The sequence below is a fragment of the Numida meleagris genome, chromosome 11 (genome assembly GCF_002078875.1).
Source record: "Numida meleagris isolate 19003 breed g44 Domestic line chromosome 11, NumMel1.0, whole genome shotgun sequence".
In the NCBI taxonomy this organism is placed as follows: domain Eukaryota; kingdom Metazoa; phylum Chordata; class Aves; order Galliformes; family Numididae; genus Numida; species Numida meleagris.
In genome coordinates, this window is record NC_034419.1 from 7,762,270 (window position 1) to 7,777,178 (window position 14,909).

At 48.0% G+C, this 14,909-nt stretch overlaps 1 protein-coding gene across 3 annotated transcripts; it reads right to left on the reverse strand.

Annotated features, from left to right (window-relative positions):
• Nucleotides 1,013–14,681, reverse strand: WNT5A (Wnt family member 5A). 3 transcript variants are annotated; one of them, XM_021409676.1, is made up of 5 exons: nucleotides 14,414–14,681; nucleotides 11,788–11,921; nucleotides 10,371–10,636; nucleotides 5,388–5,680; nucleotides 1,013–3,895 (listed from the first exon to the last, which is right to left on the reverse strand). In XM_021409676.1, the coding sequence occupies exons 1-5, from the start codon at nucleotides 14,417–14,419 to the stop codon at nucleotides 3,437–3,439; spliced, it is 1,158 nt and encodes a 385-aa protein (XP_021265351.1). In that variant the 5' UTR covers nucleotides 14,420–14,681; the 3' UTR covers nucleotides 1,013–3,436. The 3 variants fall into 3 exon arrangements, with proteins under 3 accessions (XP_021265351.1, XP_021265352.1, XP_021265353.1); XM_021409677.1 differs by lacking the exon at nucleotides 14,414–14,681 and adding an exon at nucleotides 13,170–13,321; XM_021409678.1 differs by lacking the exon at nucleotides 14,414–14,681 and adding an exon at nucleotides 12,226–12,556.

Consider the following 14,909-nt stretch of genomic DNA (forward strand, 5'->3'; position numbering starts at 1 on the left):
TGCTGACTTTCCTAAATAGGGGCTGTGTTTTTGCAATAAAGAATACTGGTCAATATACTAGTGAAGGAAAACTGAACCAGATGTCAGTAATAGGACCACAGAACGTTACATTTGCCCAGAATCGCTATTTTAAACACACGATGTTGGTCTACTGGTTTGTGGTGTAATACATTCTTGGCAGCCAGAAGGAGTTTTGATACGTTAGAAGGTTATCCTTGGGCAAAACAAAAAAAAAAAAAGAAGAAGCAAAAAGGAAGAATGACCAAAAAAAAAGGAAAAAAAAGAAAAAAGAAAAGCAGCGGAAGAGATGTAGAACAGGCCACTAATTCATCAAGATCTTTATAAGAATTTAAAAAGGTGACTTACTGGGGAAATCAGTTCAAAGAAAAGGCAATCTCGAAGCAGAAGGCTTGGTTTTTACATGACTTTTCATTTTCGACCTTACTCCTGGTCCCTTGCTGTATTTGGCCTTTTTTAAGGCCTCCCTGCTTTCCACACTCGCACCCGCTCGTGGCAGGAAGTCTGAGGACCAACGGGCGCGTGTGACCGCGCCAGCCCCATGCCACCAGGCTGCAGCCAGGAACTTCACCCCACAAACCGCACACGCAGCTCAAACCGGACAAAACCCGGTCCTGAAATCTTATTCCCCTCGGAAACCACAGGATGCTCCTGCTGCCATCGCTGCGATTACACAAGGAAGCTGTCTGCAGCAGCAGGCCGCGCTGCCCAGCACTACAGCAAGCCCTGGGAGCAGCGTTCACCCTGAAGCCCTTAACCCATCTCTGAGCTGCTTTCCATTTCACAGGGATGGGGTCTTGTATATGTATTTTTTCTTCTATTCAAAAAGTAGTTACATCTGTATGCTTTCTTAATATAGAAATAAAATTTTGAGATGTACTTTGTATGTTTGGCAAACAATCCCTTCCCTGTTTTACCACGTAGTAAATTTAAAAATCAGCTCTGTTCATTGTTTTAACAAATCCTCTTCTGAAAGATAATTAAAACCACTTCCCAATATACAACCAAAGTTTTATTTTTATAGTCTATCTTCCATTATGGCATAATCCTTTCTTTTTTAAAAAAACCAGTGAAATATACAAATCACGCGAGACAGAAATATGTACATTAAATGTACAGAACAGAGGAAAGGACATAGAAGATTTACATATCTGAATGACAAGTAAAATATTTTACATTAAATAGTGTTTTAATAGCTAGGATCACGAGATTCAGTTCTGCTCGGACAGAAGTCAATAAAAAGGAATAAGAGGTGACTCAGCAAATGAAAAAAATGATCATCGTTTTTGTATAATGAAAACCAAAAGTGACATATTCAATGAATTAGTGCTTTATTTATTTATCTTACTTTAAAGATAGTCTTTGCAAACATCTGAAGATGAGGGGTAAATATGTCCTCGTACAATAAATTAAGAGCAATAAAGCGCCATTTAAGAAGCTGATAAATGATCAAGATGAACTTAATGATACAGCTTATAGGCTCGTGAAAAGTTAAGGCTTTAGTACAACTAGGCTAAAGTGAAAGATTTTCCTCACTTGGTATCTGCAAAACCAATTTCTTGAACTTCTTGCGTGGGACTGAGCTGGAAAGAGGCATCTGAACCAATGAGGAAACCCTGTGTAAACACACAGCACCAGGGGGAACGCGGATCGTTCATCAAATAATTCCCATTTCAAAACTAAAAACCAAGGGCCAAATGCAGCACATTTTAGAGTTTTAAGATGTTTCCTTTCAGTAACGATCAATAATGCCCCTGAAGTGGAAGCGGAAGAGAAATAATCAGCAGACCAATATCAATTCAAGTGCAGGGTGCTGCCTCTAGCAACAGCCTGGGAGCATCCCGAGGCCGGGAAGAGGCTTACTTCTTTGAATTATAAAAGCTCTTCAAAAATAATAATAATAATTTTTTTTTTTTAACACCAAAAAGGTTAGAATCATCGACCAACCTGAAGAGATCTGAAAAAGAAAATGGGGGATGAACCGCCCCTGTAATTTGAAGTTTTATTTTGTCTTAAATCATTAAAATACATACGTACAAAAAGCTTTGAAATATCAGACACCAGCAGACCACAATTTTCCCATATATATGTAACTGCTCAAGTATAGTCTGAACAGTTGTAGTGTATATCTGCAATATATTATCTAAAGCATGTGTATTAAAGACATAGGATGATAAATTTGGTATTGCTGCAACATCTCCTTGAACTATAATAGCCGGTTAGTGTTATTAAAGTATGAAACTACTGTCTCCCCGAGTGAAAGCGTTCCCAAAATCTGCAACAAAATAATAAAAATCAATCATTCCAAGAGTGGATATCTAATGATTTATTTTCTCTCATAAAATTAGAGGAGTTCTTTGTCAAGCTGTGTTTCGAAAGATAGCCAGCTATTACACCATTTTTAAGGCATTTTCAAATTTGAGGAATTCTGTTTTCAAAGGGCTTTCCAGGCTGGGAGACTGCAGCTCGGCAAGCTTGGAGCTTCCCAGCCTGCGAGCACGCAGCCGCCCTCCCACCGGGCTGCCGTACCCCGCGCAGCCGGCAACGCATTGGCTCTCGACACGCCGCCCTGTGAGATGAGATATCCAACACCACAATTAGCTAATAAGGTCAATTTCTCCTTTGGGGAATATTTTGCTGTTCATCAAGGCAGATTTTTTTTGTGTGTCTTTTTTTTTTTTTTTTTTTTTTGGTCTCGTTAGGTTCTGGAACCAAATTCAATGACTCAAGAATAGCGCAGTTGAAGCCTTTATGATTCTTTGCTCTTTACCCTCCAGTGACATCGCGTACTTTGGCGAGCGCATTCAGATATGCAACTGACACTGCACTTTGTGATGAATATACCACCCCTTATTTACAGAGCCCCAGTTGTACTGAACAGCTTTCTATACCCTATTCTGACAACTTCTGGCATCTGGAACCAGAAGTCACGGACAGGTCTGTGCGTTCCTCAATCCATAGGGATGGTTCTAACATCCCAAGCACGTTATATGGTTGCTCTGCCTACTGCACATGTTATTATGTCCCACGGGACTAAATTAGGATAAGTTGGATTTTCCTCTCGAGCTACTCTATTGTTTTCAAAAGTATTTTTTTTTTTTTACTTTGTAAAATAAATATTCTCAGGTTCTCCCCCAATATTGCCAAAAATAAAAGACGCACACAGTTCTGGGATGGACATAGAGAGGTTTCCAGGCACTTCTCTTTGCAATCTTTATATTTTTCTTTTCTTTTTTTTTCTTTTTTTTTCCTTTTTCTTTCCCCCCGCCCTTTTTTTTTTTTCTTTTTTTTTTTTCTTAAAAGAAGACAACAACTCATTGGACTCTATAAATAAAGCGGAGATAGTCCTGTGGAAGGGGCGAGGGGCCCACACCCCTCGCAGGCAGGTGGCCGCAGTTCCTCCCACCTCGTCCGTCTCCTATTTGCACACAAACTGGTCCACGATCTCTGTGCACAACTTGCATTTCACGTAGCAGCACCAGTGGAACTTGCAGTGGCAGCGCTCTCGCTGCACCGTCTTGAACTGGTCGTACCCCCGGCCGCAGCACATCAGTTCGCAGCCGTCCATGCCCTCTGAGGTCTTATTGCAAAGACGGCCCTGGGTGCCCAGGGACCCGGTGCTCTCGTTGCGCATGCAGTAGTCGGGGCTGGGATCGATGTAGATCAGGTCGTGGATGGTGGGTGCGTTGAAGCGGCTGTTCATCTGCACCAGCTTGCCCCGGCTGTTGAGTTTCATGGCAGCGGCACTATCGTATTTCTCCTTCAGGGCATCGCCTACCTTGCGGAAATCGGCAAGCTGAAGCCAACAGGTCTTCAGGCTACAGGAACCAGAGACGCCGTGGCACTTACAGGCCACGTCAGCCAGGTTGTACACAGTCTGGAGAAGGCAGGGTGAAAAGCAAAAAGGAAGGTGAACGGTCAGCATGGCTGTGGCAGCATTTGTTCCCCTCTTTTCCCGTGCTCTGTCCCCTTCCCCTTCACACCTCACAGCATTCACTCTGGCACTCTCCTCCCTCCTGCAATAGGGCAGAGAACATGCACACACCACGCACCCCTTGCACCCTGTTAACCCAGACAAGGGGTCAAGGGAGGGGGAAGAGCTCTATCCAGCCCCCCCCCTTCACCGCACAGACAGACGCAGCAACACACACACCGACCAGACAGCAGCATCAGTCATGCTGCATTCAAATTTTAGGAATTTGCTCTCGTGCCAGAGAAAGATTTCGCTGTTTCATTGAGAAATGTAAAACATCCCTTTATTTTCTATCCGAGTTACTCTCTCTATTGATCTCGGTTTGAGGCTGCAATTAGGGAAAGAGTTAAGATTCCGCTTGTTCCTGGCTCAGCTGCAGCCAATTGTCTACTCTTGGCTCAGCATCCTCCCCCTATCCCAAATACTGCTCTGCAAGAGAGACTTCATCCAAGAAGAAACCCCCAAACACCTATGGGTGGAAGACAGAGCTACACAGCAATATCCTCTTTACAAAGCTTTGGCAGGGAAATATCACTCATTTGCCCTGTACAAATAGAAATAAGAGACGGTGTTGACACTGACCCAAAAATCCTGGTGTCTGACACATTAGATGATACCGTAGACAACTTCCACCCAGCAGTTACACAAAGTCTCAGTGCTGCCAAATGGCACCGCAAAGATGAGGCTGAGGAAGGAGAAACTGCTAGAGTCTCCATTAGCAACTGTGAAAGTGTCATTTTTCTTCTCACTAATGGTAAATTGGCCTGTCCACTGCTTTCAGACACCCTCCTCTCACATTTAAATACTATTAATTTTCAATTATCTTTCATCCTTCTTCACCTTAGAACACAAGTGTAAAGTCTCCAGCCGACTATGTCTGGCATGTCAAGCTCTAGGAAAATAATGACTTTGGCTCTTCGTATTCAGACTATTAAAAAAGAAAAAGTTTACACCCATTCATTTAAGACATTTTTGAGATTAAAGAAACCATAAAGACACGTTTAACTATAGAAGATGATGTTTTCTCATAATATGGCAAAGCTTTTCACATCTTCTCAAAGCAGGAAATAAAAAGTGGGAATAATTCTGCAGCAGTATTCCAGAGGAGAAACAACCCCCCAGCACACACAGTACCGATTGGAAACACAACCTAATAGAAGTGCAGTGAGCTGAGCACTCCTGGTGAACCAGTGTGGAGGAAAACACAATGCACTGCAGTTCCAGTGCACCATGGATAGGCAATGAGGAACAACATGAATTCATACGCTCTCCACCCACCTATACCTGCCTTTTCTATTTTCTTGCCTCACACATCAGAACAGAGACAAGCCTTGGTGGCAGGTGACCACCCAAACTTTCCCCAGGAGGAGGGACTCGAAAAGACAGAGGCACTTACTCTCCTCCCGGCCTCATTGTTGTGTAGGTTCATCATGATCCGGGCGCTCTCATAGGAGCCTCTCTGGTAAACTCTCTCCCGTTCCCGGGCATCAACAAACTCCTTGGCAAAGCGGTATCCGTACTCGATGTTGTCCCCGCAGCCGCCCCACAGCCAGTCCCGGGGCAGGTCCTTGGGCCGCGCAGCCCGGCTACAGCCACAGGAGGAGAGCTCGCCCTCCCGGCACGCCCGGCTCATGGCGTTGACCACCCCGGCTGCGCTCACTGCGTAGGTGAATGCCGTCTCCCGGCTGCCTGTGTGGAAAGAGGAGTGGCATTACAGGAAGGCCCAGGTGCGCCATCCCAGCCCACCCAGTGGAAGGAGACATCCAGGAGCCTCCAGCATTCAAATGCCTACCAGAGCGTAGAATAACCCTGAGCTGCGCTCCTCCAAAACAACGAAAAAGCCAAGTGAATCCCATATCCCCAGTGCCATGGGAGTGGATGAGGGGCTTATGAGGAGCAGAGGCTGCTGCTTGTTGGTGCCAGGAGGAGGGACATGGCAGAGCAGGCCGCCAGCAGGCCTCCAGGGACAGGAGGGCGGCAGGCTCCTGGCCTTTTGGAAAAAGAGACATGGCAAATGCAAAACTGAAAAAGCCTGGTTCCTAAATTACGGCTTCTCAAAGATGATTTATGCACTTCACCCACTAATTCCAATTTATTTAAAGGTATAGCATTTTGCAAAGCCTCCTGCCAACAAAAGTAAATGTGTGGCAGAATTGCACGCTGCTCCTTGCCCTGTGCATGAGCTGTGCCCATGTGCAGGACACTATTAACACCCAACACCAACCTGTGCTGCTCAGAGCCCCCCGCTCCCGCTCCCACAGATGTAGGTAAATGAGTGCAAGGATAACCATTTTTACAAATTATAGGGAAGAAAAAGCTTTGGCACAAGCAGGTTTTCTCCTGTGTCTGGTAGCCTTAAGTGGAAATTGAAAACCTCAAGATTCAAATGTTGGGAAGAAAAATGTACAATGCCCTCAATGTAAGGCATGGCCAAGTAGCACCCTCTTGATGGTATCTAAGATCATCTTCATTTAGAGCCTGAATTCCCCTCTCTCCTTTCCAAGGATCCAACTAGTTCTGACTACAACTAGGAGGGCTTTCAAAAACAACACACAAAAAAATAACAAACGAAAAAAAAATCCAAACCACAAAACTTGCACCAGAGAACCCACTTGCAGTTTGCTTTTCATCTTAAAAAACAGCATCCCACTGGATCTTTTCCAAGAAGGATTCACAGAATGACTAAGAATAGTCTCAATATAATCTTTTCATTTTGCACTTTTATAAGTTCTATTCCCAACCTTTGGTCTGATCAATAGATCAAGCTAGTTTCTTATCTTGATTTTACAAGTTTCTCAGGGAATAGCATGGGCCTCTGTAAAATTAAGGCTTTAAGAGGCTGCATTTTGGACGTATCATATGTATTTAAGCAGCAACATTTTGAGGCAGAAACTGTTTGTACAAGGCCTACCATACCAGGTCAAACCTAATAGGAGCTTTTGAGCACTTCTGGAACATAAATAATTCGCAATCTGGTCCGTATTTAACACCAAGATGACACCACACTCAGAGCAGCTTTGTTAATATAACAGCTGTCATCCACCGGATTAATTCTAGTAATAGATGCTGTTTTTAAATGGGAAAAATCAGAAGTCTTATGTTGGGAAAGATCAGATTTAAGGAAGATGAGAAGCACTTTGCCCCCTACTTACAATGCTGTATTTTCCCAGACACCTGCCTGGGGAAGTACTTACATGAATTATGGGTGTAAAGGGTTACAGGAGTGGCCTTTTCAGTTAAAAAAAGATTTGGCTTAATGTGCTGACTTACGCCTTGCATTTACTGCAAACGATAGCAGGGGGAACCTCATACAGATTTTAATGTTCCCGTTTGTTCTGTAACACACATTTTTGGATTAATTCCTTAAGCAAAATTTCCACTAGATTTAGAGGAAAGAATCGTGGTCTGCTTTGGACCACAGGACTCGCCTCTTCCTTTCCATTTTATTCTTTTTCATGTTTAGTTAGCTCGTGCTTTCACATGATTAACTATGCTGTTTATTGCAGGATTTAAACCCACAAAGCTGGCTTTTTTTTTTTTTTTTTACTTATATTCATTATTATCTTGGAGCACATTTTAAAGAATTTGCTCTTAGTGGGACACAGAAGGAAAGGCTGGGGTACAGAAAAGAGAGATGCCCCCACCTTTCTCCCTTGAGCAAACTACGAAGCGGCATCAAGTGCTGGAGAAGATTTAAACCCTGCAGGCTGCAATCCAGCACTGCCTAAAGTAATCGACCCCACAAACACAGGAAGGGTGATGGTTCTACGTGGATGAGTTGCTTTGATTTTTTCTATTTTTTTTTTTTTTTAAAGTCTTTAGGCACAACTGTGCTTTCCTTCACTGTCTAACCTGTCTTTTCCCACAGCCCAGCATTTCTCTCTATTGTAGCCATGGCAAGGAAACACACATTCCAAACACGTCCGAGTCCCTTCTCTCCCATATATATAAAACATAGAAATGGAACTGTTCAACATACACGCTCTGTAGGAAGCCACCCACAGAGAAAGGAGCTGAGCCTTACACTTGATATGAATAAGTCTGCGAGAACAGAACAGTTTTTTTTTTGTTTTTTTTTTTTTAATACCTGACCATAAGATACAAAATGTTCTTTGTCCTGTCTTTGAAAAGCATTCAGCATGAATAGCCCAGACCCCGGCACACCGAGCTTGGGGGGGGGGGGAGGACGCAGCCCTTTTCCCTCACGTTAGCACTCTGCTGTTCCGCAGCCCCAGCGCTGCCAGCTCTGGGCCCAGGAGATGGCAGCAAGGACCGCGCCTGACCTGGGGCCATCAGTGATGGAGAGCAGTGAAGAACAAAAGCCCTGAAGCTGCAGTTCAATAAGCCACAGAGCGAGTTTCCAAACCCAGCGCTGGGTTTATTTGTACAGCTTTAGCTAACTTTGCCAGATAAATCCTGGAAGAAAGACTGTCCATTTATGAGCAGCGGTAATTACCGCGCTGTCAGTCAGTGCTCTGCTCGGGCGTTCTGAGCACAACAGCAACAGCCTGAGCCCCGATGACAAAACCCTCCCAGACTACGTAGTGTGCACTACAGCCTTCTCGTGTCGGTGAGAGCGAGGAAGAGCTGACAGCCCTCGACAAGCCAGCGTAAGGCAGGCGGAGTTAAATTGGATCAGGCTTGAAAAGTGCCCATTTTTCCTTCCACTCAGAGACCAGCAGCTGGTCATTACCAAAGGTCAGCATGAAATAATACCACTGGCACCGACAACACCTTTCTTGTTCTCCATGAATACACTCTTTAGGATCTTTAACTCTTGAATATGGCTATTAACCTTGCTTCCATCTGCAATTAGAATAAGTGGCTTAATTACATGATAAATTGCTGTGTAGACATCAGCTAATACAGTCATATCCAGGAGAAGGGTGCGGCAAAGTTATTTAACTTGAAAGAAACCACCTCTAAATAGATCCGTCATACTCAGGGAGGGCAGAAACTCCTATTTCAGAGACAGACACCACGACTCGCGGGCCCAATCCCGCACATTTCTTCACACCAGCAGTCCCCTTGAGCTGATTTTCACCGGCTTGAATAATAAATGAGGGCTGAAGGACGAAGGCCCAATTTTCAAACAGATTATTTAACTGCCAATTGTTAGGTTATTAGAGCAGGGAAAGTTTTCTTTCAAGTTTCATGTGCTTGTAGATCTCTGCTCAGGTTGGGCCAAAAGGAAACGCTCCATGGGGAGCGTTAATACTGCACTTGGAGAAAGCCTCGGAAAGGTTGTTTGTCTGAAACCAGCTGCCCCAATTAGATACTTCTACACAACAGATTGCTTTTATTTATCTGACAATCTCCAAATAAGAACTGCTTTCTAAAAAAATAGAGAACAAATGTGAACTGGTGGTATTCCTTCAACCTTTACTGGAGTTGTCCTATTTAGAGATGAAGCCAGCTTGGATCTGATTTAAAACCCTTACCCAGGTAAAAAGCAACGCTGGGTTTGTCAGCACACTCATCACTACACAGAAGCTCCCATCTGTCACCCAGAAAAACCAAGCTTTCCCAGTTGCTGCACAATATCTGACATCTGACGTGGGAACGTCAGAGGAAGGTTCCACCGCAGACCCAGTTTGGTAGCACCAGCTAAATTTTTGCCACGAGTGTTAATATACGCCATGGTCCTTACACAACAGGAAAAGCAGGCAGCACACGAGCACTGGAGAAGCACATTTCAAAGAGAATCTCATAGGGACAGGGTTGGGTGCCCACCAAATTGTGCCAAGATTCGCAGCGACTAGCTCCTACCAGGCTTCATGCTTACAGCAAACACAACTTGCAAGGACAACCGCACATTTGGCCCCAATAGAACTGATTTCATACAGATTACCCTGCTACGTTATTTTTAACACAAATCTAACTTTCTCACAAAGAGAAAGAAGTTACCATATCTGGAAATAAGCAAGAAAGAATTGCCTATAAACACTAATAGACAGAGCAGCAATTTTCAGTTAACCTCCAGACCAAGAGCAATTTACTATGCAGCCACTAACTTAGGAGCTAAGCATGGACATCTTTCATTTTACAAGACGCTGCTGGTTTTAATTCCCTTCGTTTGCCTTTTTTTTTTTTTTTTTTGTCTCAGGTTTTCTAAAAGGAGATTCCAGGGCTACATTTTCCTTTCTAATGTATTCCCATACACAGATGTGTAGTCCTACTTTGCTTTCCAAAAGACATGGCTGGACAGTGGTGGGAAATCACCTCCAGCTAAAAATAATTCAACTCCTTTGCCAACTTTAAAAAACACTTGGTTGTATACAGTATGCAGTAAGAACCTGGCAAGAGCTTCAAATGCAGAACATTATGTGCCATACATATCCTTAGACAAGAGTTTAATCATAAAGACGTTGCTTCCTACCTATCTGCATGACTCTGCCAAAAACAGAGTTGTTGTCCACAGTGCTGCAATTCCATCTTCTATGTCTGAACTGATACTGGCATTCCTTAATGCCGGTCTTTGCACCCTCTCCAATGAACTGCATATGGTCCTGATACAACTGGCAGAGTTTCTTCTGTCCTTGGGAAAGCCCTGCTAGCTGGCTACATAGTGGCTGGGCTCCTATTATATATACCTCTGACATCTGCACAGGGTTCATGGGGTTCATAGGGTTCATCCCTAAAGACCTGTGTAAAGAAAGATTTGGGTTAATAAAGAGAAAACAAAACAAAACAAAACAAGTCTATAAATCCCAAACCAAACTCTGTCAATATATATAAACACTGAGTCTGTGATTCCTTGCTTTTTGCTATCAGGTGAGGGAAAAAAATTACATAAATATGAAACTTTTATTTTAGAGACAGTACAAAACGGAACTTACGAGCTCCCACCCATGTGGCTCTCACCACAGATTATGGACTGAAACAAGACTTGTATCCAGGCAAACTTTCAGTAACTTAAATGGACATTGTGAAAATAGCAGAAGACCCAAACAACGGCAAGGCAGAAAAATGCATAAAGCAAAAAATGAAAAAAGCAAAAAAAAAAAACAAAAAACCCAACAGACCCCATTCCATATGAAAACACATTTTAGATGTAAGTCTGGACTTCTCTCTGTTCTACCAAAAATGGGGAAATCTTTCAGAAGCCAGAAGTTAGAAACTTGTTGCATACTGCTTCCAGCTCCTTCCCAACGCACACGTGAGCGCAGAGGGAAGTATCAGCATTGTAAACAAAATCAACTTTGTCCTCCAAATTCTTTAAGTGCTCTTCACGAGCACTTTACATTTTAGTTAGAAAGTGTCCATTTATCCCAAAAGGATCCACTGAAGGAGCAGAGAACACCCATTCCAAGGACACCGCACACAGTTGAGAAACAGTTAAATTGCCAAAGCAGAAACATAAAATGTTCTTCTTTGTAACAAAATATGCTCATAAACCTTAAAGCTGCAGAAAAATTCAAACTTAAATTTTAATTTCATAGAGGTTCTTGAGGATAATTCCATACTTTCTCTCACATACACAAAACATCTCATCTGAGGGAGCTGAAGCAACTCTTGCCGAAGAGATGTAATTCTACAAATTTAAGGATGATGAAATCCATAGAGAATCTACTGTACAACATTCTAAAAACTGAATTCTGCAGCACAAGCTGCTACACGATTGCGCTTGCTTCGGAAACACATCCATTTTCCAGCACTCCGCATCCCAGCGCGGCTCCCGGCAGTCCCCTCACACGGTACTCCCCCAGAAACAAAGTACACATGAAGCACACAGACGTTCCATCCAGCAAAACTTCACTCCCCCTTTTATAAGCACGCCGACACGAGATGCTTACCACCAAGAGCTGGCTTCTATTACAACCTGGGTACAAGAGGAGAAGATGGCCAGAGCCACTACGAGGTACTGAGAAGCCATTGTGCTGCCAACTGTCCCCAGAGCACCTCCTTGGATTAATACTGCAGTGGATTTCTAGAGGGGGGAGAAAAAGGATCAGATTGTTTATTGCTTCTCAGACCATTTTCGAGCATTCAAGTTTAAACAACGGAAGTACCCGGGCCCCTTTTAACTCGGCGCTGCCTCCGCTGCCCTTCTCCCCGCCGCGGCGCTGCTGCCGGACGGGGCCACCCCGCGCCCCCACCCCCGGACACCGCCTTCCCGGGGCGGCCGCACCGCTCCGCACCCCGCCGGGGCGGGACGGGACGGGCACGGCGGACCCCAGCCCAGCCCTCCCCGCCACCCCGGGGCTATCAGCACCCCACGGGCCGCGCTTTACCCCATTGCTCCCCGCTCCGGAGAAAGCACCGCGGACACGGAGCGCTCCCGGCAGGCGAAAAGCGGCTTCAGGTTTGCAAAGAGAGCCCGAGCGGGACGGGAGTGCCGGGCCCGGCCCTCCCCCGCCGGCCGGGGAAGGCGCTGCCCGCACCCCTAAGCCATCCCGCCGCAGCCTCCGCTCCCCGAGCTCGGCGCTGGCAGCGCCGTGACAGCCCCGACGGCGGCGCCGGGTCGGGTCGGTGCCCGCAGCCCCGAGCAGCGAGCAGGCTGCCGGCCCGGGAGACCAGCGCTCCCCCGACAGGTCCCGCGGATCCGTCTGCGTCCTCACGCGGGACTCTTTAACTCGCTAACCAGTGCCATTCACGGTTCTGGCTTTTTTTTTTTTTTTTTTTTTAATTTCCCCTCCCCTTGGAAGGAGAAAAAAAAAAAAGACATTTCGACACTTGGGGGCTCCCTATTCATTCTTAAAAAGCCCTCAATGTCGAAACCAAGGTGCTCTTAACCCTAATTCATTTCTGTTTGCGAAGGGTCGGGAGAAGAGGACTGAACGCTGCCACGAGAGCGCCGGAACGCGGCGGGGCCATTCCCATCAGCCCGGAGCCCTTCGCCGGGCGAACCGGCTCCGGCCGCGTCCATCCCGCGGGGCTCAGCCCCGACGGAGCGGTCCGCTCCTCGCAGCGTTCCGGACGGGACGGGGCCCGGGAGAGGCGCGAAAGCCGCATAACGAGCAAGGGACGGGGCTGAGAGCGCGGTGCCGGGAGCTCGCTACGGCTCACGAACACCAAGGGGTGGGTTTGGGGTTTATTTCTTTCAATCCACGAGTTCTTCAGATAACAACGCTTACGAATCGCCACGGAGCTGCCCGAGCCTGAGGACTTCGGAGACGCCTGACCCCAGCGGGACCCCAGCTCGGTGCTGCCGGGCTCCGAGCCCAAAGCCTCGTACCTCTCTGCCCCGTTCCAGAGGTCCGGTGCCCCCCGCAGCTCCCGGCCCGCAGCGCTGGTGCTCCGCTCCCGACAGGGGGCGGCCTCGGCCGCTGCAGCCCCCGGGGGGCTCCGGGCGGCCGCTGCCCTCCGACGGCACCTCCCGCTGCCCTCAGCGCTCCTCTCGCCCTCCCGGAGCGGGAGGAGGCACCTGCGCCCGAGGCCCGGCCCCGCTGCACGCAGCAGCTGACAGGCTGCCATCAACAACAAAAAAGGGGAAAAGAGGAAAAAAAAAAAAAAAAAAGTGGGAAAAAAGAAAAAAGAGAAAAAAAAAAAAAAGTTCGCCGGCAGCACGGCGGGATTGGCCATCGGGAGCGCGAGGCACCGTTTTCAACTTTGTAGGGCCGCGGAGATCGGGTTGTGGTATTTAATGCACCCCATGCGGAGCCCGCGCTCATTGCCGAGATGAAGGCGGCGGCTTTACGCCTGTGATCGTGTTTTACACGGGGCGTCTGGAGAGCTGCGAGGGCATCTGGAGCGCCGGCAGCGCTGCTACCTGCGGGCGGGCGGCACCGCGACCGCGGCTCCGGGGAGAGGGGGCGGCCGGGGGCTGTCCGCGGGGGGCGGCCGCCTCGGAGCGCCGTGCGCGGGGCCGGGGAGCCCCTGGGGAGGACGCGCACCTCCGGCCCCCGTGGCCCGGGGGAGCGTCGGGGCTCGGTCCGCCTGAACTCTGGGTGACCCACCGACTTAGCATACAATTGCCAACGACAAACAAACAAACAAGGAAAGGGCTCTTCAACATGGAGTCCTCGCAGCGCCGAGGGGACCCCGAAGAGCCGCGTTCCTCCGCTCTGCCCCAGGCGGGACCCTCTGCAGATGCAGAGTGATAATCTCCAGAAACTTAGAATAAAGTTAAAGGGGGGCGGAGGGGAGGAGGGGGGGGGGGCTGACTCCGGGTCCTCGGCTGGCCCCCAGCCAGCGTTCCTTAAAGGCACAGGCACCAGAGCGCCGGCGCCGGGCTCCTCCACAGCGATCCTCCGCGGGGAAGTTGGGGAAGTTCGGGGCGATGTCTTTAACGCCGCCGGGACGGGGCACCGGGTGCACAGCCACCGGCGGCACCGCGTGGAAAAAAAAAAAGAAGGAAAAAAAAAAGGAAAAAAAAAAAGAAAAGAAAAAGAAAGAAAGAAAATAGCTTTCTGCAGGCCGGGGAGGGGGCCGCCCCGCACAGGGAACCCGCGGAGCCGCCCCGCAACGCGCCCGACTCACCTCCATGGCGCGGGATCAGCGAGCGGCGGCAGCGCTGTAATCCAAGCGGAGCTGGGGGGGAAAGGGCGAGGCGAGATCCGATCCTGGCGGGCGGGAGCCGGGCGCTCTCCTCCGGCTGCCGGGGGAGCGCGGGGGCCCGCGGGGCTGGCGGGGGGCGGCGGGCGACGAGCGGGTCCGACTGCGGAGCGGGGCACCGGCGCAGCCTTCTTTCCAAGGTCCATCAGCAATCGCAGTAATTAGGGCTTTCCACCACCAGAAGAAGGAGGCAAAAAGGGAAAAAAAAAAAAAAAAAAAAAAAAGCCCCCCCCTCCAAAAAAAAAAAAAAAAAAAAAAGCCAACCCAACACACACGCACACAGCGCCCGTGGGCGTGATTGTGCGGAAGCAAATAAAAATCTTCACAAGCGGCAGCGAAAGCGCCGCGGGCGACGATCCGTGCCGGCAGCCCGAGCCCAGGTGGGGGCCGCCGCGGGGTCCCCGCGCTCCCGGCCCCGGCG